The sequence below is a fragment of the Lagenorhynchus albirostris genome, chromosome 14 (assembly GCF_949774975.1).
Source record: "Lagenorhynchus albirostris chromosome 14, mLagAlb1.1, whole genome shotgun sequence".
In the NCBI taxonomy this organism is placed as follows: domain Eukaryota; kingdom Metazoa; phylum Chordata; class Mammalia; order Artiodactyla; family Delphinidae; genus Lagenorhynchus; species Lagenorhynchus albirostris.
In genome coordinates this window covers 73,715,404-73,741,980 of record NC_083108.1, presented here as the reverse complement: position 1 = coordinate 73,741,980, position 26,577 = coordinate 73,715,404, and the positions used below count along the sequence as shown (strand labels likewise).

Genomic DNA, 26,577 nt, shown 5'->3' with positions numbered 1-26,577 from the left:
GCCCAGACTGTGCGGGCCCATTCGCCTCTGGGACCTCAGCACTCCCCGGCTGGGTAGAGTCAAGGAAGACCCTGGGGCAGGTCTCACCTGCCTGGAGCCGGGCTTCCCCATTGGAGACAGTTTGCTGCCCCCTGGTGGCCACAAAGGATTCTACTTTTCTCTCGGTTTCCGAAGAGATCCTTCCCAGGGGCTGCAGGTGCCCAGTTTCAGGACCAGTGTCCACCCTCCTTGTGTCCAGACCGACCTGGAGGCCCTACCTCCTTCTCCAATGTCCCACCACACAAAGAAGGCGGAGGTCCAAGAAATACAGAGTCATGTCGAAAATCACAGGGTTTGAAACTGGCCGGGCTACATTCCAGCCTGTGTGACCTCGAGTGAGTTATGTCACCTTTCCATGCCTCAGTGTCCCCATCTGTAGAACAGGGACGATAATAATGGTTTCTACTTCATAGTGCCTTTGTGAACGTTAAAGAAGCCAAGGAATAGAAAGTTCTTAGAAGCATTTCTGGCCCATGACAAGCACTTGATAAAGATTGGTAATATTGTCCTACCAGCCCAGGCCTGAGAAGTGACAGAATGTCCCCCTCCCCTTCCTGAGCAGGTCCGCCAGGGAAGAGAAGCCTGGTTAGGAGCTCAGCATGGCCGGATTCCCTTAGGAACCGGAGTTCTGAATTCTTGGCTTTGTTGCACAAGCTGTGTCATGTGAAGAGAGTCACTTCATCAGAGCGCTGGCATCAGGTTGCTGTGTGCCTTCTCTGAGTTCATGGAGGCGGAAAAAATGGATCTGCTGGAGTTACAGGCCCAACTCAGAAAGGGTTTATTGGCCAGAGCTGCAGGGAAGCCAAAGGGAGCAGTTCAGGAGGGCTTCCTGCAGGAGGCAGCCAGCGTAGCAGCACAGGGCAGCTGCCACTGCCATCCATGAGCACAGAGGCCCCTCAGCCAGCAACCCCCTCCAGGGGTGTCCAGGAGCCTCTTGTGGATCACTGGGGACCAGCCGGCCCTCCTAAACCAGGAGCCCTCAGCCCTGGCCCAGCTGGGCTTTCAGAGCCTGTAGCTCTCCACTGTCAATGTTGTTGCCTCCACACACGATGACCACGACTGAGGCCGGGGAAGGGTGCAGGCGGCCCTCAGCCTGGAGCCTCCCCAGGAGGCCTGAGTAGATGGCGGCTAAGGCTGCCCCGCAGGCAGGCTCCACCAACATTCGCTCATCATCTGCCCAGAGCAGGGGAACAGGGGTGGAGGGGGGAAAAGGGAGGAAGAACCAGTTAGTGCTCAGCAGGCTCTGGGCACTGCAATTCCATGAAGCCAGCCATCCAGGCACCCATCTCGCAATCCATCATTTGTCTGACTCTCTCTCCATCCATCAATCTGACCATCTATCCCTCCATCCATCCACCTTTCATCTATCCATCCATCCATCCCTCCCTCTATCCATCATTAGACTGTCTGTCTGTCCATCTATCAGTGTATCTATCAATCATTGTTTTATCCATCCATCCATTCATCCATCCATCCATTCATCCCCTATCCATCATTTGACTGTCTGTCTGTCCATCCATCAATGTGTCCATTAATCAATGTGTCCACCCATCCTTCCATCCATTTCATCCATGTCATTTGTCAATCCACTGCCCATCAATCCAACCGTCTATCCACCCACCCATCCACCTATTCATTATCCACCTTTCCACTCACTCATACATTCATCCATTCACTCAACAAATATTTATTGAGCGCCCCCTCCCTGCCAGGCCCAGTGCTAGGAAGGCCCTGGGGACACAACAATGAACAAGACACACCAGCCCCCGCCCTCATAGAGTTCACGGTCTAGCGATGTAGTTGGATAAGAATCTGGCAGTTATGAGACTGTTGGGATTGGTGCATAGGAAGTCTTCAACCCAGGTGGGGTGGGGGTGAGAGATCAGAGGAGGCTTCCTGGAGGAGGTGCCATGATAGCTGAGTAGCCCTTAGTTACATGAAACCAATAGGGAGCAGGGCCAGGATGGGCAGCAAGAGGGAAGAAGAGTGGGTGCAGAAGTCCGGAGGCTAGAGACAGCAGGACACACCCCTTCTTCACCCCCACCCTTTCCATCCACTCAACGTGCACTTACTACATGATTACTGTATACCCAGCCCTGCGATAGGCACTGAGGATACAGGCAAGAGAGAGCACACTCTCTCCAGGGGATCCAGGGACTTTGCTGGTTTCTGAGCCCGGGTGGGGGGCAGTGCTTACTCACCCAGGAACCGCTGCACAGCGCTCACGGCCTCAACATCCTCCACCACCTCAGAGAAGACCTTGAACTCCTTCGTACACGCCAGGGTCTGTGCAGCCACCGTCCTGGCGCCCAGGCACTTGGCTACACTGCAGGAGCGGGCAGGCGGGGCAGGGAGGGCAGGGGTGCGGAGAAGAGCTGGGGACTCAAGTCTACTCCCCGCACAGCCCCAACCCTCCCCATCCTGCAATGGGACTCAAGTCTACTCCCTACTCAAGTCTCCCTACTCAAGTCTACTCCCTACTCAAGTCTCCCTACTCAAGTCTACTCCCTACTCAAGTCTCCCTACTCAAGTCTCCCTACTCTCTACTCAAGTCTACTCCCCACACAGCCCCAACCCTCCCCATCCTGCAATGGGACTCAAGTCTACTCCCTACTCAAGTCTCCCTACTCAAGTCTACTCCCTACTCAAGTCTCCCTACTCAAGTCTACTCCCTACTCAAGTCTCCCTACTCAAGTCTCCCTACTCTCTACTCAAGTCTACTCCCCGCACAGCCCCAACCCTCCCCATCCTGCAATGGGACTCAAGTCTACTCCCTACTCAAGTCTCCCTACTCAAGTCTACTCCCTACTCAAGTCTCCCTACTCAAGTCTACTCCCTACTCAAGTCTCCCTACTCAAGTCTCCCTACTCTCTACTCAAGTCTACTCCCCGCACAGCCCCAACCTTCCCCCATCCTGCAATGGGCCGGGGGCCCAGCATTTCAAGAGTCTCGAGCAGCGCCTGGCTCAGAGGCAGCACTCAGAAATTGTGTGTCCCGTGAACAGCTGGTGAATGCACATCACCCCCTCTGGCTCTGCAGCCGTGACTGTGTTGTTCTTGCACAGACCCCAGAAAGCCAAGCCTAGAAAATGATTTTTTCATTTTATTCATGAATAACCAGTTACCATGTCTATGCTATAGCTAATATTCACTGAATGTTTCCAAGGTGCTGGATGCTCGGATTTCCCGACAGGGGTTTTGTTTGTTTGGTTGGTTGGTTGGTTGGTTGTGCCGTGCAGCACGTGGGATCTTAGTTCCCCAACCAGGGATCGCACCCGAGCCCCCTGCAGTGGAAGCACGGAGCTGTAACCACTGGACCGCCAGGGAAATCCCTGGATTTTCTGTCTTAATCCTTATGCTGTCCCTTGGAGTTAGAAATGTATGAGTTCCATTTTATAGGTCAGGAAACTGAAGTTCACAGAGGTTGAGTAACTTGCTCTAGGACACACAGCTAGTCAATAGCAGAATGTGGGCTCAAATTCAGGTAGTCTGGCTCCAGAGTCCACGCTCTTTACCTCCGTGCTTGGGATCACCTACCTGCTGGTATTTCCCTGAGCTAGGCAGTGTTTCAGGCCTGGGAGAGGCTTTGCTGAGCTCATAAGAACTGGCTCTGAGCCCTAAGTGGCCCAGAGTACGGACTCTGGTACCAGGCTGCCTGGTTTCAAACCCTGGCTCTAAACTAGCTGTGTGACCTTGGAAAAGTCACTTCGCCTCCCTGAGCCTCAGTTTCCTCATCTGAAAAACTGGGCTAATAACAATAGCTGATAACGATAACTAATAACAATAGGCTCACGACATTGTCGCAGACAATGAGCTAAAACATTTCAAGTGCTTAGAATAGAGCCTGACAGATAGTGAGTTCTACAGAAGTGTCGGTTGCAATTATTGTTATTGCTGTTATCAAGAACCAAGTCTGGGAGGGGAGACAGCAGTGAGTAAGGAAACGCAAGAACAAGTAAGTAAATGCCCACTGTAGGTAGACACTATGAGGGAGAACTTGGGAGGGGAAACCCCGATGACAGGGTTGTGGGGAGAATCTCTCTGAGGGGAGAAAAAACAGCCAGAAGAAGAAGAGGGAACCCTAGGACTTCTGGGCCGAGGACACAGCCCGTGCAAAGGCATGGCGGGAGGAAAGAGCATGACCCCTTCAAGGGACAGGAAGACGGGCCACGGCTGAAGTGGGATGGGGAGGAGTCTGATTGGGGCCTGAGAGCGTAGGGAACACACTGATGGGTTTAAGTGGGGAATGAAAAGTCCTATAGATCAGCCATGCAGGATTAAGAAGACCCCCCCTTGAGGGGACTTCCCTGGTGGTCCAGTGGTTAAGACTCTGTGCTTCCACTGCAGGGGACATGGGTTCGATCCCTGGTCAGGAAACTAAGATCCCGCATGCCATGGTGTGGCAAAAAAAAAACTTTTTTTAATTAAAAAAAAAGGTGACCCCCTTGAGTGCCCCACTTCCACTAAGTGGCACTGGGAGGTCCTAGGGCAGCCTAGCGCCCCACAAATGCCCCCAGCCTATACCTACCTGGTGATGTCCGGCAGTGTCACCAGCCTGCCTGCCTTAACGGCCGCATTGAAACAGTGTGCCCCTTGGGTCTCCATGGCAATTATGGGCACGTGCTGCCAGCCCACCTCCGCCAGACCAGCTGACACCCCGGCCAGGAGGCCTCCGCCCCCCACTGCCAGCACCAGGGCACCCGGTGGGGTCCCCAGCACTGCCTTCAGCTCCCGCACCAGGCTCCCGTGGCCTTCCCTGCAGGATAAGGGAGCAGGAGAGAGGAGCAGGGGTGAGGGAGGCCCCAGTCCCACAGGCTCACAACCACACAGACTCCCCGCGTCGCCATCCGCCTCCCCACCTGTGGCACGTGGAGGGGAGACCCTGCCACGCTTAGTTCACTCAGCTTTCATCCACTCAGGTTATTCATTCACTCATTCTTTCCGCCTTTCATCAACCTCCCAGGCACATTCTCAATCCATTTAATCCATTCCACAACGCTGGAAAGAGGCAGCGTTCTTGTGTCTGGTTAAGGGGAGACCAGAGTAACACTTGGAACCAGCCCAACTCAAGTCCTGGACCTGGGACCCAAGGTCTCTGCCACTTACTAGCTGTGTAATCTTCAGCAAGGAGCTTGACCCCTCTGTGCCTCAGTTTCCTCACCTATAAAATGGGCATTAAAAAAACCATGTCTAGGGCTTTGGGGAAGACTAAACGGATGGAATGTGTCCCAAAGTACACGCTCAGTCAAGGGGATTTATTATTAGCATTTCCATTTTACACATGTGGAAACTGAGGCACGGGTGGTGAGATGCTTTGCAGAGTCACACAGGTCACAAGTGGCAGAGGCGGGGTCTGGACCTCCATGTGCCTGGCTTCCAAGCCTCTTCTCCTCTTGGGGCCTCAGTTTCCCCTCTGTCCAGTGGGAGGACCCTGACTCAACGAGGGTCTCTCAGTGCTGAGTTCCATGGGGAGAGGGGCACCAGCCTTACCATATCAGGGGGTGGTCAAACGGGTGGATGTTCACCCAGCCGTCCTTCTTGGCCAACTCTTGTGCCCTTAGATTGGCCTCGTCCCAGACCTAAAGAGAAACCGAGGCCCTCAGAAGACGGGAGTCAGACGGCTATGGCGGTTGGAGCAGAGCCTGAGGTCTCCTGGATGGCTCCAGGGGCCAGTGGGCTGAGGAGACCCCCGAGGGTGAGACCAGAGCTGGTGTGGACCCAGCAGCCTCCTGGGACAAAGGCAGAGGCTTCCAAGCGGACAAATGGATGCCATGTGCTTTCTACAATCCGGGCAGGACCCATCGTGTTCTATTCTCATCATCTGGTTACCTGCGAGTCTCCCCAACAATATTTGGGGCTTTGTAAGAGTAGAGACCACGTCTTATTACCTCTGTATTCTTAGCACTGCTTAACATAGTACAGGCACATGGTCTGTGCTCAGTGAATATCTATCTGTTGGATGGATGATGGACGGATGGAGGGGTGGAAAAGAAGGCAGAGGGAGGGAGAAAGGGTGATGGACGGAAGGATGTTGAATGAATGAGTGAATGAATGAGTGAATGAATGAGTGAATGAATGAGTGAGTGAATGAATGAATGGATGAATATATGAAGGAAGGAAGGAGAAGGGAAGACAGAAAAGCAGGCAGGCAGGAAGGAAACTGTATACACTAAGTATTTGGAGACCAGCTTTTGGGTACCATGATATGGCTTTTAGTTTTAACCTTGATGGTTTTTAAAAGCCTGTTTTCCAGGGATGATGGATGGATGGATTTTTTTTCTTCTTCTTCCCAGGAGGGGGGAAGGATGACATGTTTGGGTCTCTGTTTCTTGGGTAACAAAGTGAACCAATGATATCCTTATCAGATGAATATCCTTTCATTTCGGGGTGGCCTCAGAATGGGGGATGATGCTGTCACCATCTTTCTTTATACTTTTTGTCTTATTGAAAGGCAAAAATTTTAAGTGGATAGTACCAAGTGTTAGTGAGGGTGCAGGGAGACAGATACACTCCTGGTAACCACCAGCCTCCTGCTTCTCTTGGGTTCACACAGGAAAAGTCTCCTCGAGGTGGGGAGAGGCAAGTTGACAGATCCCAGCCCTTAATATACAACACATCTCATTCACCCCTCAGCTCAGCCATCCTCGGGGATGACTGGGTCCCAGGCACAGTTCACAAAACGGAAAAGGAAACAGGATCTCTTGGGGCTGAGGAGGGAGTAAAGGGGGAACAGCTCCCTTCAGCTGGTCTCCCCTTCTTGAGGTCCTTACCTTTCCCGTCAGCTGAACTTCGGCCCCCTCCCCCTGCAGCCTGCTCACCACCTGCAGAGAGGTGCCCTCGGGGAGCACAATGGTGGCTGGGATGCCCAGCTTCCGAGCAGTGTAAGCGGCAGCGATGCCTGCGTTACCTCCTGTGGAGGCAGTAGAAGGGGGGGGCTGTGGGCATTTGCATTAGCCTGTTGACACACTGCTCTCCCACCCCCTCCGTTCCCCTTTGGGAGTCACGCCTTCCCGACACTTATATGCCCCACCATTGGCCCCAGAGGTGGACACATGATCTATGTGGAGCCAATCAGAGAACGCACTCACCTGAACCATGATTGGTTCAGGGATGAGTACATGGGACAAGCTGGGCCAAAAAAACCAATTCATGGATTGATGAGACCATTGGGAAGGGGTACTCCCTTTTCACCAGGGTTGGTAGGATGGTAGGAGGCAAGCCTAAAACTCCGGATGGCCATCTTGCTACCATGTGGTCTATATGAGAGTAAAGTTAGTACAGAGGAACGACAAGCCAAGAAAAGGAGAGATACAGAGGAGAGCTCCTGGGTCCAGCTGTGCCTGAAAGCCAATTATCCCAAGAATTCTTCAATTCTTGGAGCCTGTAACTTAAACCCGCATGATTGCGGTTTTATCACTTACTACCAGGAGGCTTGAATGATGGGAAGGGGGCTGGGAGAGGACATACAAAGCAGCCATCTGACCATGACCTTGATGAGACTGGACCTTTAAGAAGAGGCCAAGGACTTCCCTGGTGGCGCAGTGGTTGGGAGTCCGCCTGCCAATGCAGGGGACACGGGTTCGAGCCCTGGTCCGGGAAGATCCCACATGCCGTGGAGCGGCTAAGCCCATGCACCACAACTACTGAGACTGTGCTCTAGAGCCTGCAAGCCACAACTACTGAGCCCACATGCTGCAACTACTGAGGCCCACGTGCCACAACTACGGAAGCCCGGGCGCCTAGAGCCCGTGCTCTGCGACAAGAGAAGCCACCGCAATGAGAAGCCCGCGCACCGCAACGAAGAGTAGCCCCCGCTCGCCGCAACTAGAGAAGGCCCACGTGCAGCCAAAATAAAACAAACAAATAAATTTACTTAAAAAAAAAGAAAGAAAAAGGGGCTTCCCTGGTGGCGCAGTGGTTGAGAGTCCACCTGCCGATGCAGGGGACGCGGGTTCATGCCCCGGTCCGGGAGGATCCCGCATGCCGCGGAACGGCTGGGCCCGTGAGCCATGGCCGCTGAGCCTGCGCGTCCGGAGCCTGTGCTCCGCAACGGGAGAGGCCACAACAGTGAGAGGCCCGCGTACCACAAAAAAAAAAAAAAAAGAGGCCAAGCCCTGGACATCTACTGCTGCTCCAGCCAGGTCCTCCTCCCCCAACGCAGCCCTGAGGACCCGCATGAAGTAGAAAGGGGTGGGCTCACCTGAGGAGCACACCAGGTGTCTGCATCCCTTTTTGGCCACCTGGGAAGACAAGGTATGTGGGTGGGGGCTGACCCAAGCAGGTGTCATGGAGGCCAACTCTCCCCACCCCTCGTCCTGCCCACAGCTGTCCCCTTCCATCCGTACAACCTCACTCTCCCCTCCTGCCCACACACCCTCACCTCCTGGCAGAAACGTCCAATGCCACGGATCTTGAAGGAGCCAGTCGGCTGTACATTCTCATACTTGAGGAAGACAGGCATGCCCACCACCTGGGACAGTGCCCAGCTCTCCAGCAGAGGTGTGACGATGTGGAAGTGCTCACCCTTGGCACACTCCGCCAGAGGGCCCTCCATGCCAGCAACCACCTAGAGGGCCTGCAGGAGGGCGCAAACATCATAGCCCAGGCAGCTCCAGCCAAGAGTCCCTGTGACCAGAATAGGGAACGGGGAGAGGGAGAAGCTCCTCCGCTTGGCGCCCTTAGTGCCATATGGCTGCCAAGCTGTGAGGCTCCAGGGAAGTATCCGCGCCTCTCTGGGCCTCAGTTTCACCAGCTGGACAAGGAGGTTTGGACTAGGGGCTCTTTTCTTCTGTAACTGGGGCTGCTCACAGCGCTGGGGATGGAGAACGTGGCCAATAGTGGTGATGAATGAATGAGAGTGGGAGAATTCATTCATTCACCATTCATTATTCATTCAAAAGACATTACTGAGCACCTACTATGTGCCAGGCGGTTCCAGGTTTTGGGTCCCAGCAGGGGACACGTCAGAGGCAGCCCCTGCTTTGCCGGAGTTCACGGTCTAGCTGGGGAGACAGAACCACAGAATTTCAAACAGGAGTGACCTAGAGGGGAGGGTATTGTTTTAGCAAGGGTGGTCAGCAAAGCCGTCTCCCAGGAAAGAAACTTTTTTTAAAACTTGTATTATGGAAAATTTAAACACAGCAAAAGTGTCAAGAACTGTCTGACAAAGCTCCCGTGTAGCCATCACTTAGTTTCAACAATCATCAACGCGTGGCCTGCCTTGTTTTCTCCATATCTGTGCCTAATCCTCCTTGCTGTATTATTATTTTTTCCTCCTTTATGATTATTATAAATTTCCTCCCATATTATTTCTTCTGTAAATATTTCAGCATGTAGCTCTAAAAGCAAAGAACTCTTTTGAAACATTGTAGCCACAGTTTCAGAACAGTATACATTTGTCCAAACTCTTCAAATTCTAACCTTGAGTAAGCTAATTTTATTTTATGGAAATTATGCCTCACTGATGTTTATTTTTTAATGTAATCACAACGCCATTATCACGTCTAAAAATATTAAAATGATTTCTTAATATCATCAAATATCTGCTAAGTGTTCAAATTTCCAATCATCTTATTAAATGTAATAAGCCACCCATCTTGCTGTTGGTGATGGTTTAGGGTTTTGTGCATTTTTGGTTGGCTGAGAGGTAATTTACTTTCTTTTGACCTGCAAGTTCTCAAAGGGGGAACTTTGAGATGAATGACAAGAAGAGAAGCAAGGGAAAAGCGTTCTGTAGGGGGAACAGCAGGTACAACCACCGCCTTGAAGGAAATGAACTTAGAGCGTTCCTGGTGCTGAGAGAAGGGACTGGTGGAGGTGAGAGTAGGAGGCGAGCAAGGAGAGGTGGTCAGGGATGTTGGGGAGGGCGTTCCAGCCCACGGTGAAGAGTTGGGATATTATTCTAATTCTACTTGCTATGGGAAGCCGCTGGGAAGTTTTAAGCCAAAGTGCGGATGAGTGAGTGAGTGAATGAACCAGTGTGTAAGGGCGAGAAGCAGAGAGGGAGGACATTAGAAGGGAGAACAATAGAAGGATTTTTTTTTAAGGAGCAAACGCTCTGCCCTCCCACTCACCTCCCTTTTTTTTTTCTGGCGCAGAAAAGCATTGGGCCGCCCAATAGTGGGGCTGCAGTTCCATTATTTGCCACTAGGCGGAGCGCTGCAACCTCCCCCGCCCACCACAACCCCAAGCTTCTCGTCCACCCTTGCTTAGTCAAGAGCTGGGCTCCCCGCTTCAGAGGTTTCCAGGTCTCCTGTCCCTGGATTTGACTCTGGGCCTTTGTTGGGATGGCCCTGGGGTTCCCCAGGCATGGCAAAGCCTGAACCACCTCCACCCAGTTCCATCCAGGACAATTCTTAAGCGGGGCATGGCATTGGGGGAGGGTAGCCCACGGGTCACCCAAATCTCTCATACCCAGCCCTGGGCCTCACCTCAGCCCCAGAGCCCAAGAATGTGAGCTTTGGGGTCAATCAGAGACCAAAGTTAGAAACTAGCTATGACTTCTTGGCTGTGTGACCCAGACAAGTGTCTCAACCTCTGTGTGCCTATTTCCCCTTCTGTAAAATGGGAATAATAACATCCCAACTCACAGGTTTTGGGGCAGATTAATAATAATAGTAATAATAATAATAGCTATCCTTCGTGGAATCCAATTACCAGAAACTGACTGAGTCTTCTGGAGGCATTATCTCACTGGGGTCTTCTAACAGTGCTGGTAGGCTCATTGTTACTCTAGAATGCTTCCAAGGTGTAGGTCCTGACCTAGGAACTGGGGACACCATGGTGAACCAGACAGATATCTACTCCTGGAGGTGACTTATAATCTCAGAAGGGGATCGACATTCAACAAATAACTGTATAGACAAACAATCAGAAATGGTGAGAACTGCTAAAAGGGAAACAGGCATATACGGAGTCTTGAAGAGAAGAACAGGGGACCTACTTTGGGTCAGGAGGTCAGGAAAGGCCTTTTGGAGGAGGTGACCATTAAAACTGAAACCTGAAAAATGCAAAGGAACTAACCACACAACAAACTGGGAGAAGAGCTTGTGCATCACAGGATCATTGTGATGATTACGTGAGACCACAAAGTAAAGGCATCAACTCTGCTTCACATATAATAATAGCTAATAATTATATGGGACTTACTTTGAGCCAGGCACTATACCAACCACCTTATATTTTATCTCATATAATCATTACAATGACCCTGAGATAGGTTCAATTATTAACTCCACTTTATAGACAATGAAACTGAGGCCCAGAGAGGTTAAGTAACTTGTCCAAGGTCACACAGCTAGAAATGGCATGGCCAGGATTCAAACTCAGGCAGTGCACTTTGGCATCTGTGTTCTTACCCACCATGCTTTACTTTCTCTTTTATATTAGCATTATTATCATTAAAGGGGTGAGCATTTAGTACTTAACTTTCGGTTGTCCTTAGGAGCTAAATGCTCCTGTCCAGTCCCCAGGCGCCCCCAGCCCTCTTGGTTATACCGACTGCCCAGAAGAGGACAGCAGGCGTCAGTGAACCCCAAGCTGCCAACAGCCTTATCAAGCCCAGACGCCCAGGAGGGCACCTGCTACTTCTATGAATCGGGGTAAAAGACCAACTGACTACCTTTTCCACCTCCCTTGTCCCTCACGCTTTTCCCCAGAGGCCACCTGGGTGACGCTCAACAGTCAGATCTCTGGTGCCAGGGCTGGGAAACCTCAGCCACCCCTTGGCTGGCAGAATGTCAGCCCCACCCCACTGGGATCAGGACGTGCTCCCCGATCCTCAGGGTCCCAGATCCCTAGCCTTCTAGTCCAAGGCAGACGGGCCACAAGCACCCTGAGCTGAACCCATGTTCCTGGGAGGACTTCGGACAGTCTCACCCTCCCACTTTCTGTCCACTCAGCTGGAACTTGGCCCCAGAACTTTCCAGACTAGCCTCTACTCACATTCACAAATGTACGTAGAGCCCCAGGGCCCTATTTGGGCCCCAGACCCCCTTACCTTCCTTCTCAACAGTCCCCAGACCAGCTCAGCCCCAGCCCACTGCCCACCAGCCTGCCTGGGCACTGGCTCTGCCAGCTTCCTGCAGCTTCCTGTGGCCTTGGCCCCTCCTCCTGTATTAAAGGGACAGCTCCCCACTGAAGGAGAAAGGGGACAAGATCAGCCTTCATTGCCTCCCGGTTTGCTGTCCGAGACATGTGATTACCTGGTCCCATTTCACAGACGAAGAAACTGAGGCCCAGAGAGGGGGACTCACTCAGCCAAGGCCACCCAGCCAGCGAGGGGCACCCTTTAGCTCTCACCCTGGACCACCTTTGCTGTGACATAGACACCTCCAAGCCCAGTGCTTGTGCCAAATGCCAAGCCACTTCCCCTGGACCACTGTCAAGGTCAACTTAGGTCTGAGACAAGAAAACAAGGATAAAGGAACAATTATTATCTATCACATGAGAAAGGCATGTTTTCTTCTGAAGCTCCTCCTCATCTGTGATATTTTATACCCAACATTGGGACTCAAACAATTATTTATTGTTCAAATGAATGACTCTGACAACCAATTCATTCACTCAAAGAATATTTATTGGACACCAACTATGTGTCAAGTCCTGGGACCTTTAGCTTCAAACAAGACAGCATGTCCCCTGCCCTCAAGAAGCCCCAAGATACCACTGAAGAGCAGCTATGATCAACGCTGTCAGATGTTGGCAAGAAGAGGTGGGGTAGGGCTGTGGGCGCCCAGAGCAGGTACCTCACCTGGCCCTTGAGGGCTGGGAAGGCTTCCTGGAGGAGGAGACTGAGAGGGGTCAGGAATCAGGAACAGGGAAAGCAAAGGTCTGAAACTGAAAAACATGGGGTGTTCCAGGAACAGAGACATGTGCAGGAGGACTCGAAGAGAAAAGGCAAGGATGGGACAGCATGTGGGTTTGGGGCTGAGGAGGTGGGCAAGGACCAGAGTCCACTGGATGCCTGTGCCAATCCAGAGTCTGGACCTCACCCCAGGGGCACTAGGGAGCCATGGAAGGCTTTAGGCAGGGGAATGACGTGATCACATTCATGTCTTGTCTCTATCAGCATCTCACTGGGTGAATCTGAGCTGGTCACATTAATTTGGGGGGGGGCCTCAGTTTCCCTATATATCAAATGGGAGGTGAGGTCCAGGCAGCACCTGGCAGCCCAGATGGTCTGTGCCCTTCTTGACCTGTGTGTGACCTCCCCGGGTTTGATGATTAACTCCTGGCCACTTGGGGTCAAGAGGAACTGCTTGGTCATGATCCTTGATGAGGACTTTAGCAGTTTCATCCCCATCCTCACATTAAACAAACACCATCCTTGACAGGTGTCCTGTCCTGGCCTGGGCACTGGGGACACAGAGGTGATAAACCCAGTTCATGCCCTGAGGTGGCCCCCAGCCTGGAGGGGAGAGGAAGTCACTAATTCAGTGACAACCCTAACACCCCCTAGGAGAACAGAGAGCAGAAGGTCCCCATAGGGCAGCTGAGGGTGGGTGTGATCAGGGAGGGCTTCCTGGAGGAGTGGGGCCTTAGCATATAGTTCAGGTTTGGACAAGAAGCATGATGGCTGCATTTATTGCACGCCTACTGTATGCCAGCCCTTTTGTGTTGATGAGAGATTCCCAAAGGTTTTTTACTAGTTGGGTATTTATATCCTCTCTCTGTGTGTGTGTGTGTGTGTGTGTGTGTGTGTGCATATAAAATAATACACATAATTTTATGGATGTTATTGCTTAGGAAGAAGCTAAGGCATGTATTAAAGTTTAAAAATGGAGGTTTTTTTCTTTTTTTAATATTAAATAGTAGCAGTAAGTTTCTGGCATGAAGAGGCAGTAACAATTAGAACACAGACCCTGAAGCCAGCCTCTAGTACAAATACCAGCTTTGCACTTACTGGCTGTGGCTTGGGTAGGTTACTTAACCTCTCTGTGCGTTGGTTCCTCAAGTGTAAGATGGGGATAAAATACTACTTCCCCAGTAGTGTATGCAGCCTGTTGCCTGTATGGGTTGCCCTAAGGGACCTTGGAGACAGCCCTTTCCAGTGGACATTCACGTCCGGCATGCGGTCCCCAATCTAGGCTCCAGACAGGTATGCGCGGTGCCTTTGGAAAGCCCCAGGGCACAGTGGCCAGGGTCCACATTGGCCAAGTCATAATGTTCATCCGCACCGAGCTGCAGAGCAAGGAGCATGTGATTGAGGCCCTACACAGGCTGAGTTCAAGTTCCCTGGCCCCCAGAAGATTCACATCTCCAAGGAGTGGGGATTTACGAAGTTTAAGCAGATGAATTTGAAAACATGGTGGCAGAAAAGTGGCTCATCCTGGATGACTGTGGGGTCGAATACATCCCTAATCGTGGCCCCCTGGACAAATGGCAGGTCTTGCATTCATGAGAGCCTTGGCACTGTCCTCTCCTTACTCATGCCCACCAATAGATACTACTTTCCTGTCCAAAAATTAAATTAAATTAAAAGCTATTTTTCCTTACATTAAAGCAGTATGAGAGGAAGACTTTGAAGTTTTGATTATAATACTGAATTTCCATTTGGTGCGTAGAAAAAAAAAATACTGCTTCCCTAGTGGAGTTTATGTGAGGATCAAAAGAGTTAACAGATGGGGACTTCGCTGGCAGCCCAGTGGTTAAGACTCTGCGTTCCCATGCATGGGGCACGGGTTCGATCCCTGGTCAGAGAACCATCCCCCATGTTGCACAGTGCGGCCAAAAAAAAAAAAAAAATTAACAGATGTAAACTATTTAGAACAGTAGGAAGTATCCTGTGTTTGCTGCTGCTGCTGCTAGTGTTGCTTTATCAGTATTATAAAAGGTGTGACACAACAGTGTGGCAAAAATTGCAAAGGCAGCACGTGAATGTACGAAGTTTGGGAACATGACATCGTTCTATCACAGGACGCTTACAACACCCTGGGGGAGGTAGGTATTGTAATGAACTCCACATTGTGGAATCAGATTTGGCTCAGAAAGGCTAGGTCATTTTCCTGAGGTCACACAGCAGGGGCAGAGCCAGGGCTTAGACCCAGAGCTCCTGACCTGGAAGAGGATGGAGTGAAGAAGCCAGAGTGGCTGCATCAGAGAGCAGATGAGGCTGGAGAGGGGTCCAAGTCACTGACCCATCCCCTCCCAGATCCACATTTGTTAGCCAGGCACTGTCCCTGACACCTCAGGCTGCCAAACACCCTGGCCAGTCTCCCGGATTATTCATTAAGCTTCATTTCACCATCTTCACCCCCAGCTGGCCTTCTTGTTCCCAGGGCAAGGGAACTGCGTAAAGGGGAGGGATGGAGTCTTGGACACAGTTAACTGGCCCTCTGAATTTGCAGGTTTAACTCTGGACTCTGCGTCATACACTTTCCAAGGCACAGAGGTTCAGTTCCATTAACAGGTAGAAGAACTGGAGTTCATGCAGTCAAGCATCCAGTCTAGCTGCTGAGTAGCCCAGCTGGGATTTGCCCTGGATCTTCTAACACCCAATATGTCTTAGCTAATGTCTCAGACCCTTGCCAAGATGATCAATCATTCTAGAGCAGAGAGGGTCTCAAACTAGGGGGCCACGTTTTTGCTGGCTGGAGCTGATTCACTCTGTCCTCTGTAGAGCTATCCCGTGGGGGACTGTTCTATTTGCCACTGTCCCCATCTTTCTCTATTGCATCCCTAAGACCCAGAAGGCTCCTGCCTGGTTCCTGGAGTTCTTTGAGTTTGCAACCCTGTGCAGAGGAACTTTCCCTCTCTCCTCTTGCCCTGATAAGGAAAGGAGTCAGTTATTAAGGGAGAAGCTGAGGCACAGAAAGGTTAAATCACTTGCCCAGCAAATAGCCCATGGGACCAATCACTGAGGGATCCCACATCCAACATAGGTGTTCTTGTCCCAAGAGACTTACAAATTCACAGTCATGATATCTGAGCTGAAAGAATTTGTCAGGGCCATCTAAGCCATCCTTATAGTGGATGGGGAAAACGGGGCCCAGAGGAAAAAGGGGAACAGTTCTGGCCCCATGTTCAGATTTTTGAAATAAAGATAAATGGATAGACAGCTTTAAGGGTGCAGTGTATTAAATATTGCACAATATAGGAGGTGGTACAACTCGATACACTTGTATACATTTAATAGCACAAGTGTAGGGACAAGCCATGCGATTGGAGGAAAAACCCAGGACTGAACTGAGTGGTCCTCTGTTACTGATAGAAGCTCCCTGTGAATTCAGACCTGAGACCGAGGAGTTGGTCAGTACATAAAACGCACTGAATTCAAGACAGACAGCAGCAGCAGGGTAGATATTAAGGGATTGGCTCTTGCCAATTAGGATTGGCAGTAGGAGCCAGTCTGAAGTGAGCAGGGTGGCTGGAGACTGGAAATCTAGATGCTGCAGCTCAAGTCCAGGATCTGTAGATTAGAACAGCAGTCTAGAGATGGAATGATTAGTGCATTCTTCAAAAATCCCAGATTTTCCAAACAACTTCTTAGGATGCTTTCCTCAAACAGGGGTGTGATGACTTTTTTTTTAAACAAACAACAATGTTGCTTTTAAAAAGACAACAAGAACAAAAGGTTCCTGATACACCAGTCTATGATTGCATCAATACCTGTAGGTTCATGGAGAACAATACTGATAACATCATTTGTCCTGGGGAAATGGGAGAGGTGGGGATGAGGGCGGAGTGGGGCAAGGAGGGGGGGGCCATCATGGAAACATGGCACGAAAATGGTCCGTAATCTCCGCTGTGCAATATGGTAGCCGTTCACCACCCATGCATACCGAGCTCTTGAATTGTGATTCTGCAACTGAGGAACTGAATTGTAACTTTTGTTTAATTTTGTTTAATCGATATGTAAATAACCTTAGGATGGATAAACAACAAGGTCCTACTGTATAGCACAGGGAACTATGTTCAATATCTTGTGATAAACCATAATGGAAAAGAATGTATATATATATGTATAACTGAATCACTTCGCTGTACAAGAGAGATTAACACAATATTGTAAATCAACTGTACTTCAATAAAAATTTTACTTTAATGTAAATAACCAGAGGTGGCCAGGGGCTACCATACTGGAGAGCATGAGCTAGAGAATCTGTCTAGGAGGCAGTGTGGACCCAACACGAGAGGCGTTACTGTCACCAGGGGAGGGGAAAGCGTGTTAGTCAGTCCTTGGGCTTTGTGTAATGATTTCCCCACTGAGACAGACAGATCCAAGTGACATGCAGACAGAAGGACAATCACAACACAGGGACAGGAAGTCCCCCAAGTAAATATGGGATCTGTGCGCCATACACATGGACGCAACTCAGAAACACTCCACACCTGGAAGAAAGAGGAACGTTACAGTGGGGACACCTGACAACCAGCACCTGGGCCAGGTGATCAAGGTCGGCATCCACAGTGATGAGTCATGTTGGGAGTTGGCATGGTCTTAATGGGATGGGATGAGATATCGCCTCCATGGTCTTCCTCCCCAAATCCTATAACCCCCGTCCTTCCACTCATGAGAAAAAACATAAAATCCACGACAGTTCTGTTCAAATCTGTCAAGGTCATCAAAAACAAGGGAAGTCTGAGAAACTGTCACAGCCAAGAAGAACCTAAGGAGACAGGATGGCTCAATGTAACGTGCCGTCCTGGATGGGATCCTGGAACCGAAAAATGACGTCAGGGAGAAACTAAGGAACTCTGAGTAAAATATGGACTTCATTGAATAATAATATATCGACAGTGGTTCAATAATTGTGACAAATGTACTGTGTTAATGTAAATTAATAATAGGGGAAACTGGGTGTGGGGTATATAGGAACACTCTGTACTATCTATGCAGTTTTAGATTTCCATTTCTGTAAATCTAAAACTATTCTAAAATAAAAAGGTTTTTTTTTTTAAGTCCCTATACCCAAACCTGCAAAAGTAGTGGAAAATAACAATATTTCTTACAAGAGGATTCTTTGCTTTGCAGAAAGATTCTCCTCAGAGGGTGCTTAAATAACGAGGTGCTTTTTTTTTTTTTCATTCTCATTCAAAGCGAGCTTAACTGACTTAAGTCCTATGTTTTAAAACGGAGGGAGAAACAGGCCCACTGCATGGACGCAGATGTTGAGAAGCTAGCCGATGACAGAGAAAAAGCTGGAAAAGAAACTGACTGCAACCATTCAGTAAAGAGGGGGCAATGAACAAGAGCCAGTCCGGGATCAGCAGTAACAAGTTTTTCCCTTTTGCCATAGTTATTTTTCTGTATAATCAGGGGAAATGCATAGCAGAGGCATGTATCATGGAGGAATAATATTTTGAGAATATTAACTTATCACTCCCTCCCCCTCACTTCCCTCCCCTGGGGAGGAGACAGACAGTGAGAGACAGAGAGTAACAGAGAGACAGAGACAAACACAGAGAGACAGAGACAAAGAAAGAGAGACACTGAGAGACAAAGAGGCAGATCAGAGAGAGACAGAGAAAGAGAGAGAAAAAGAAAAAGGAAAAGAAAGGAAGAAGGAAGGAAAGAAGGAAGGAGTCCTCATTTGTAACGTTTGTTGATTTTCATGGTATCAATAATCCCCAGCGGATAGTTTCAAGCTACCAAAGTTTAACGACTTATTCAAACTTTCCTGCCCATGTACAGTTGATAGGCATCTACTCCACACTCCGCTGCTGGAAGAGGGGCCGTGCACTTTGCCTCAGGGAATGGAGATAAGAGAAAGTTTAAGGCAGTGGCCAAAACAGGGAGGGGAGTGAAGATACCTTGAGTCTCCAACCTTTCTCTGGAATGGTTGCCCGTGGCCCCCAGACTATGGGACAAGGATTCACATGGCAGGGAATGAGGAAGGGCCCCCCCAGCAAGCTGGGGCGGGGGTCAGACAAGTGAGGACCAGGCAGCATCCCCACCCCATCTTGTGTTGACTCAGCCCTGGCATGTCACTGCCACCCCTAGTGGGCAGGAGGGAGGGAAAACCCCTCATGGCCTCCAATTATTTACCTGCTTGAAATAAAAATTAAGCAGAGTTAGAGGAAAATAAAAAAGTCTTCATTTGGTGCACATGGGGTTTGTGTTCTGAGACTGAAACCCCCTGCAAATATCTTGGTATATGCTGGGCTTACAACTGTCCTTACAACTTTACATCAATTAAGTCATTAAATCCTCACGACAAATCTAAGGGGTGGATACTACTATCCGTTAAAGCAAGTTCATGGCAAAAGTTGGATTTGAACTTGGTTCTGTCAGGAAACTGACTCACTTGCTATCTGGAAACGGACACACCTTGGATGCTAGAGTCACGGGCATGAACTGATCTCTCTGAGGTTTGTACAATGACAGCGGCCAGCCTCCCTCTAAGACCCACCAGCAGCTCTCCGCACTCTCCCGGCTCTGAAGCCTCGAGAACACCGCTAGGCAGCAGTAGTTTAATGGGGAGTTTGCCTGCTGGGAACTGGGGGCCTGCTGGGGTCTCAATTCTTGGCTGGCCCCCCGAACACGAGGTTGGCAGGCGTGTGACGGCAGCAGGTAGGAGTGAGCCGCTGGTGCGGTGATGAGCAGGAAAGGGAGGACAGCGTCTGTTGGCCTGTGAACCTAGGCAAGAACGACCAGCCAACACAATCCAGACCAAGGTCCGTGGGCCCAGCTCGGTCCTGTGCGGCTGGTCAGGGGAACAGACCTGCAGGTGTGGCTCTTGTCACTCTAGGACTGGGTTCAGGGTAGAGCCTGCTGATGAGCCCGGGGCGCCGCCCGCAGTTCTCCAGGAGAGTGAACCGGAGTGGAGCCAGGGGGTGCGCCCACTCAGCACCACGGCCACGCGCATCCCGTCTGCCGGCAAGGGCAGTGGAGAGCCCGGGAAAGTCATGGCCGTGCAAATGTCCTCTGATGACAAAGAACCTGCAGGCTTAACTTCTGTGTGGAAGGTTGGTGTGCTGAGAAGCAGTTCTGTGTGCTTTTCCCCCTTGGTGTGGATCAGCTGTGCTGAGGCAGCAGGCGTGTTACAGAAGTGTGAGCAGAGACCGTCTGGAATGCCCGAACTCCAGGGAAACTAGAGGCGACAGCCAGCCTAGTGAAGAGGACAGGAGGCGGGAGCGGGGGCGGCAGCCCTGCAGGTGCCCCTCGTCTCAGGGCCCTAATCCTGGCTCCAGCCGGGTGGTCAGGGAAGCCGCAAGGTCTTCTGGGTGAGCAGAGCCCACAGTCCTAAGCTGTTCTTCGCTGTGTTTGGGTCATCTCCTCCCATCCAAGGGGAGAAATCTAGATGAGGTTTAAGAATTAGTGCTTTAAGAATGTGGATCTCATAGTCGAAACCTCGGAACACGTGTTTTCAGCACAAGGTGTTAAAGTGAACGGAAGGATTCAACGCCCTTTCAAGGAGGGGGTGGGCAGAACTAGAGAACAAATGGATCTTGAATGTAAAAAAAAATTAAAATTAATAAGTAATAAATAACAATAAAAAGGAAGGAAGCACTGACACATGCTACAATGTGGCTGAACCTTGAAGACAGAATACTCAGTGAAAGAAGCCAGACACAGAAGGCCACATAGTATATGATCCCATTTATATGAAACGTCCAGATAGAAGAATTCATAAAGACAGAAAGCATATTGGTCGTTGCCAGGGGCTGGAGGGAGGGGGGAAAAGGAGAAGTGATTGTTATTGGGTCGGGGGTTTCTTTGTGGGACGATGAAAATGTTCTAAAGCTGATACTCTGTAAATGGGTGAATTGTATGCCTTGTGAATTATATCTCAATAAAGTTACTTTTTTTTTTTTTTTTTTTTGGCTGCACTGTGCAGTATGGTATGCAGTTCCCGACCGAGGATGGAACCCATATGCCCCCTGCATTGGAAGCACGGGAAGTCCCAGTAAAGTTACTTTTTTTTTTTAAATGCCCAGACGGTATATCAAAAATGATATATATTTTGTCTTTTCCTCTCTTTTTGGTTCTTATAGGATTGATTTTCTTAATTTGGTGTTTTTCAAATCACAGCCGTGATCCATTCTTGTTGAAATTAATGGAACAATACGTAGAGGTCAAAAGAAAGAATTAATCACCTTGTTTCCACCACTTGCAGCTTCCCACCGCCCAGTCAGGGTGCTGTTCCACTGGAATGGAGCTTAATCCCCCGTGTGGAGGCAGCACGAAAAGCCTAAATCTGGGACTTCTGACTGTGACCAGGCTGGGCCAGATGCCCTCCCTCACCCCCACCTCCAACCCCTCCATCAGCCTGTATCCATGAAGGACTCAGAATTCCTGAATTTGCACTTGACAACTAAAAAATGTCACTCGTCACCTGGTTCTACAAGAATGAAGTGGCTAGCCACTGCAATCTCTGACCTTCAACACACCCTGCCCAAAAGGAGTTCAGGGCTGTGATCAGGAATGAGGCGCTCTGTGCTCTGGAAAAATTGGCAGAACAGGCCTTCAGACAGTTGGATATTTTCAGGAAAAATTTTTAGGAACCCAATTTCTTGTATCTTCTCATACCTAGAAAAGCACTAAAGTCATTAACGGAGATGTCTGTTCCTGGTGAATAGCAGCAACGCTGTACCGAGATGTTTGCTGGATTGCGTGCACCCCCTTCACCAAATCTTATATGTATTGACCTCTCCGCGCCCCCCCCTCCCACCCGCTCCCGCCGCCACCTCTTTGGAGCAGTTCCTTAGAGCGATCTGGGAGGATGTCTCCCGCCCGGGCTACTGTCCTCAGTAAGTTCCCAAATAAAACTGAAACTCACAGCTCTCACCTTGTGCGGTTTTATTTCAGTTGACTCATTTCATCCCTGCCTCCTGGGTGACCTTGGGCAGTTTTACTTCACCTCTGAGCCTGTTTCCTTACCTATGATGTGGGATTCAAAATGCCCACTCCCCTAGCTGTCTGAGCGTTAAGTGAAAACCCACATAGGAAACACTTGACATGGAATCAGGCACAAGCAGATACTCGGGCAAAGTGAGCGCCAGCTGTATACACTCAGATGCACACCAGGAGGCTGTGGCTACACGTGAGCTTCCTGATGCTCACGTCCCTTCAGCTCCGCCACCCTGAATCCCCAACACACAGCTGTGGATGTCCCACTAGGAAGGGGGGCTCGGGATTGTAAGGAACGGCACCAAAAAATGGAGGAGAGCTTAAGCAAGCTTTATTTGGGAACGCTCCCGGGCGAGGTTCACTGGTCCGAGAGAAAGGGGCCAGAGAAGTCGCGCCCGGGTGTGGGCGCGAACAAAATTTATAGGGATGGACGCAGGGGAGGTGCTTGCTGTGTGAAGCAGCCCTTTTTTGGTAATCTCTCGGGTGTTGTGGCAATGTCAGGTGTCGGTTGCATCAGTCTCAGAGCCCTTGGTTCCGCCCCTCGGGGAGTGGGAAGACCAGGGCCGAGTGGTGTGGCAATGTCAGGTGTCGGTTGCATCAGCCACTTTGGTGGGGGTTCCGTCTGGCTCCCTGGGCCCTTCCCCGGACCTGCTGGCCTTACAGGGATGGCCTGTGGATAGTCAGAGGGGGACAGCTTGTCGCATGGAGGGGGATGGCTGTGTGGTCTGTTTGTGCCCTCTCTGCCCTCTGTCTCATCGATATTCTCGTCCTGGCCAGTTGGACAAGAAAGCTTTGTTGAAGGGGCCAGGGAGAAAGCCGACTCTGTGTGTGTGTGTGTGTGTGTGTGTGTGTGTGTGTGTGTGTGCGCGCGCGCGCGCGCATGCGCACCGCCCCTGTGGGGATGCAGACCCCTGCAGACAGCCAGCGACAGATCCGAGGCTTGGCATGGGGCAGGGAGGCAAGACCTTCCACTTCTGTGATGATGAAGATGATGGTGAGGATGATGGTGATGGCTGCCAGCACTTACTGAACACTCACACTCAATTCCATACATACATACGTTATCATGTCATCTAATCCTAGGAGGGAGGTACCATTATCATCCCCATTTTACAGATGAGCAAACAGAGCCCCCAGGAGCCAAAGTGACTTGCCTAGGGCCACGCAGCTAGTAAAGGGCAGAGCCAGGATTTGAACCCTGACCCTCCTGGGTCTTACCCATAAGGCTGTCTGCCCCTTTAGGACAAAGGGGTCATAAAGGATGACAGGGGACGGCAATTTTAAAAACTGTGTTTAGATTGCAGTTTTGGGAGTCAGACTGCTGCGTTCAAGTGCCAGCTCATCCCTCTTACTGTGTGCCTCAGTTTCCCTTTCTGTAAGACGGGGATGATAATAGTATCCACTTTCTCCACTGTTTGTTTCTTGGGTGTCTACTAAGTGCCAAGCACGCGCTAGCGACTTTAAGTGCATTATCGCACACCCTCCTCCAGCAGCCTCCTAAAATCCCTAGGGAAGTAGGTATTTGTCCTCATTTGCAAGTGAGGTTGTGGATGGGGAAGGAGAGATGGCTAGCGGGACTGGGAAAAAGACAGAAGCAGCTGCCAGAGAGGCGCCGCTAGCTGCTGGTTCCCCTCCTGGAAGCCCCCGGCCTTGGGCCAGGGGGCGGGGCCTGGAGGGGTGTGGCCTGTCCTGGGGCCCCATTGGCTGCCCGGAGGCGCCTGGGGGGATAAAGCCCGGACCCGTTAGCCCCGGGACGATTCTGAAGACAACTCTCTACCTGTTCTGCGCTTCATCTGTCCGTGGGCCGTCTACCCATCTAGACCATCTCCAATCTATCCCTCCCTTGCTCGCACGCTTTGTGCAGCCGCCAGCTCATCGCCTTTGCCCGGTAAGCGGCCCCATCCATCCTCAGCTCCATCCCTGCGACTGGAGTGCCTGCGGCCAGCCTGGGTTTTCCCAGGGGAAGAGGGGGAGGTAGAGTCAGTTGAGCATAAAAACCCATGCTTTGAAGCCAGACTGTCTGGGTGCACTGCCAGCTCTGTGCCTCAGTTTCCTCATCTGTAAAGTGGGGGTAATAATAACAGAACCTTCCTCTTAAGGTTGTTGTGAGGGTGAAATGAGATAGTGCACTTAAAGTGTTCAGTCCATGTATAATAATAGTTCATTTTTACTGAGCTCTTACTGTGAGTCACGTGAGACTGTAACTTCTGACTGCCGGGTGACAGGTAGGCAGACTGCAGCTTCTCGCACCCTCTCCCTCCTCTGCACCTGGCTCAGCCTCCTTTTTTGAAGTCTTAGCAGGTGGGAATGGCTGCCCAGTGCAGTTTACAGACGCCCCCTTTCCACAGGGCACTGTGCTGGAGGGACCCTGCCCCCTCACCTGAGGGCATCCGATGGCACAGTGGGAGACAGGTTGGGGGCGGGTGTTCCGAATCCACCTGAAAGGGGTGGGTGCCTCCCCCACCCCCACCAGGAGGGCTCCCTGAGGCCAGGACTTGGCTACCTGCATAAAACCTGCAGAAGACCTTAAGGTCCAGTCAACCAGAACAAGAATGCCATTGTTTGAGGAATAACCTCCAGGAACTAAAAGTTAATTCAAACAGATGTGGGGATGCCCCTGGTTTGGAGTGTCTCTGACTTTTATTCAGCAGATCTAGGGGAGAGGTGGTCTGTGTTTGGGCTCCCCCCCCCAAGCCCTGAATGTCAGTTAATTCAGACAGACATGGGAGGCCCATATTTGGGGGGTGCTAAGGCTGCTGGGGTGGTCAGAACGCCATCCCCCACTTTTCTTCCAAGCCAGGCGTATCTGGACCATTCCAGGAGGGGGGATGCCTGGGCCAGGAGTACCCAGGTCCAGGGGCTGGACCAGTGGAGTCACTGGAAATGTAGTGGGGGGATGGGAGGGGGTAGCCACCCTTGCCTGGCCTTCTGGGGTGGGGGGGAGGGGAGGAGCAAATAGGCTGTTCAACCACCCGCTGATCAATTCTGGCTCCGATCAAGTTGGGGAGAATCAGTTTCCCCTGTGACTCAGCAGGAGAGGCAGGATGGAAAGGGGGCGTGGTCAGAATCTGGGCCACCTTAGTTTCTCAGTCACCCAGAATCCGTGCAGACAGGAGACCCTGAGCCACACCCATGTGTCCTGGAGAGAGCCTGGCTCTGGGCCTAGACTGCCTGGTTCAAATCCTGTCTCCCCCACTTAGGAATTCTCTGGCAGTCCAGTGGTTAGGATTCCACGCTTTCACAGCCAAAGGCACAGGTTCATTCCCTGGTTGGGGAACTAAGATCCCACAAGCCACGCGGCATGGCCAAAAATAAAAAATAAAAGTCCTGCCTCCCCTACTCCCTAGTTGTGTGACCTTGGGCAAGTCAATACTCCAGCCTCTATTGCTGTGTGACAAACTGCCCCAAGGTGAGTGACTGAAAACAGCAGCAGACATTCTTTACCTGTCACGACTCTGGGGCTTGACTGGACTCAGCTAGGCAGTTCCCACTTGGGTCTCGCTTGGGGGCTGCAGTGTGATGACGGTAGCTGGGCTAGAGTCATCCCTAAGTCAGACCCCACATCTGGCCAGCAGCTGGAGTCTCAGCTGGAACTGTCGGGCGGGACACCTACCTGTGGCCTCCACGTGCGGCCTGGGCTTGCGCCCATCATGGCATCTGGGTTAGGACAGGGAGCTTACCAGCCAGGTGGAAGCTGGGTCACCTTACGTGGACCAGCCTTGAGAGCCACACTGGGCTAGAGCCACACACTAGAAATCAGGACTTTCTTTTCCTTCGGAGAAGCCACAGTTAAATATTCACCAGCACCTCACTGCTTGGACGCCACATAGCGTCACTTCCACTGCAGCCACAGCGCCCCTCCCACCTCCGACCCAGTTCAAGAGGAGGAAGCATAGACCCCACCCCACCTCCCATCTAGAAAAGTGTCAGTGTCGCATCATAAGAGGTACATGTGGTCAACCTGAAAAACAGAGTCAGAGTCCGTTTCCTCACCAGAACTGGAGAATAATGACACCTCCTAGGACTGTTAAAAGGATTAAGTGAGTTAATATCTGTAAAGCTTAAGACAGTGTCTGGCACATGGTAATCACTTTAGAAGTGATTATTAAATAATATAATAATTATTATAAAAAATAACAATAGGGCTTCCCTGGTGGCGCAGTGGTTGGGAGTCCGCCTGCCGATGCGGGGGACGCGGGTTCGTGCCCCGGTCCGGGAGGATCCCACGTGCCGCGGAGCGGCTGGGCCCGTGAGCCATGGCCGCTGAGCCTGCGCGTCCGGAGCCTGTTGCTCCGCAACGGGAGAGGCCACAACAGTGAGAGGCCCGCGTACCGCAAAAATAAATAAATAAATAAAAATTTAAAAAAATAAAAAGCTTCCCCTAACTGGGTACAGGGCTTTCTGAAGGTTAGTTTTTAAAAAATGCATATTTTGGACTTCCCTGGTGGCGCAGTGGTTAAGAATCCACCTGCCAATGCAGGGGACACGGGTTCGATCCCTGGTCTGGGAAGATCCGACATGCTGCGGAGCAGCTAAGCCCTTGCGCCACAACTACTGAGCTTGCACTCTAGAGCCCGCGAGCCACAGCTACTGAAGCCCACGTGCCCTAGAGCCCGTGCTCCACAATAGAAGCCACTACAACGAGAAGCCCCGCGCGCCACAATGAAGAGTAGCCCTGGCTCGCCGCAGCTAGAAAAAGCCCACACGCAGCAACGAAGACCCAATGCAGCCATAAATAAATAAATA

At 51.0% G+C, this 26,577-nt stretch overlaps 1 protein-coding gene and 1 non-coding gene across 3 annotated transcripts; one reads left to right on the top strand and one right to left on the bottom strand.

Moving 5' to 3' along the window:
* Positions 1 to 734: 734 nt before the first annotated feature.
* Positions 735 to 12,122, bottom strand: SDSL (serine dehydratase like). Of its 2 annotated transcripts, XM_060121153.1 has the most exons (9): positions 12,037 to 12,122; positions 8,957 to 9,040; positions 8,419 to 8,613; positions 8,239 to 8,278; positions 6,809 to 6,948; positions 5,529 to 5,617; positions 4,567 to 4,794; positions 2,241 to 2,365; positions 735 to 1,212 (listed from the first exon to the last, which is right to left on the bottom strand). In XM_060121153.1, exons 3-9 carry the CDS (start codon positions 8,590 to 8,592, stop codon positions 1,019 to 1,021), a joined length of 990 nt encoding a protein of 329 aa, XP_059977136.1. In that variant the 5' UTR covers positions 8,593 to 8,613; positions 8,957 to 9,040; positions 12,037 to 12,122; the 3' UTR covers positions 735 to 1,018. The 2 variants fall into 2 exon arrangements, with proteins under 2 accessions (XP_059977136.1, XP_059977137.1); XM_060121154.1 differs by lacking the exons at positions 8,957 to 9,040; positions 12,037 to 12,122 and having other exon boundaries at positions 8,419 to 8,657.
* Positions 12,123 to 13,944: 1,822 nt separating this feature from the next.
* LOC132504610 (small nucleolar RNA SNORA70) lies at positions 13,945 to 14,081 on the top strand. Its single transcript, XR_009534992.1, has one exon. It is a non-coding gene; the product is annotated as a small nucleolar RNA SNORA70 (small nucleolar RNA).
* The last annotated feature ends 12,496 nt before the right edge of the window (positions 14,082 to 26,577 follow it).

Excerpts from the sequence above, each read along its gene's own strand:
- SDSL (XM_060121153.1), bottom strand. The coding sequence starts at position 8,592 with ATGGAGGGCCCTCTGGCGGAGTGTGCCAAGGGTGAGCACTTCCACATC. Across the intron at positions 2,366-4,566 it reads ACACTGCCGGACATCACCAG|TGTAGCCAAGTGCCTGGGCG; the intron begins GTAGGTATAGGC and ends CCGCTCCTGCAG. Across the intron at positions 1,213-2,240 it reads CGCTGTGCAGCGGTTCCTGG|ATGATGAGCGAATGTTGGTG; the intron begins GTGAGTAAGCAC and ends TGCTCTGGGCAG.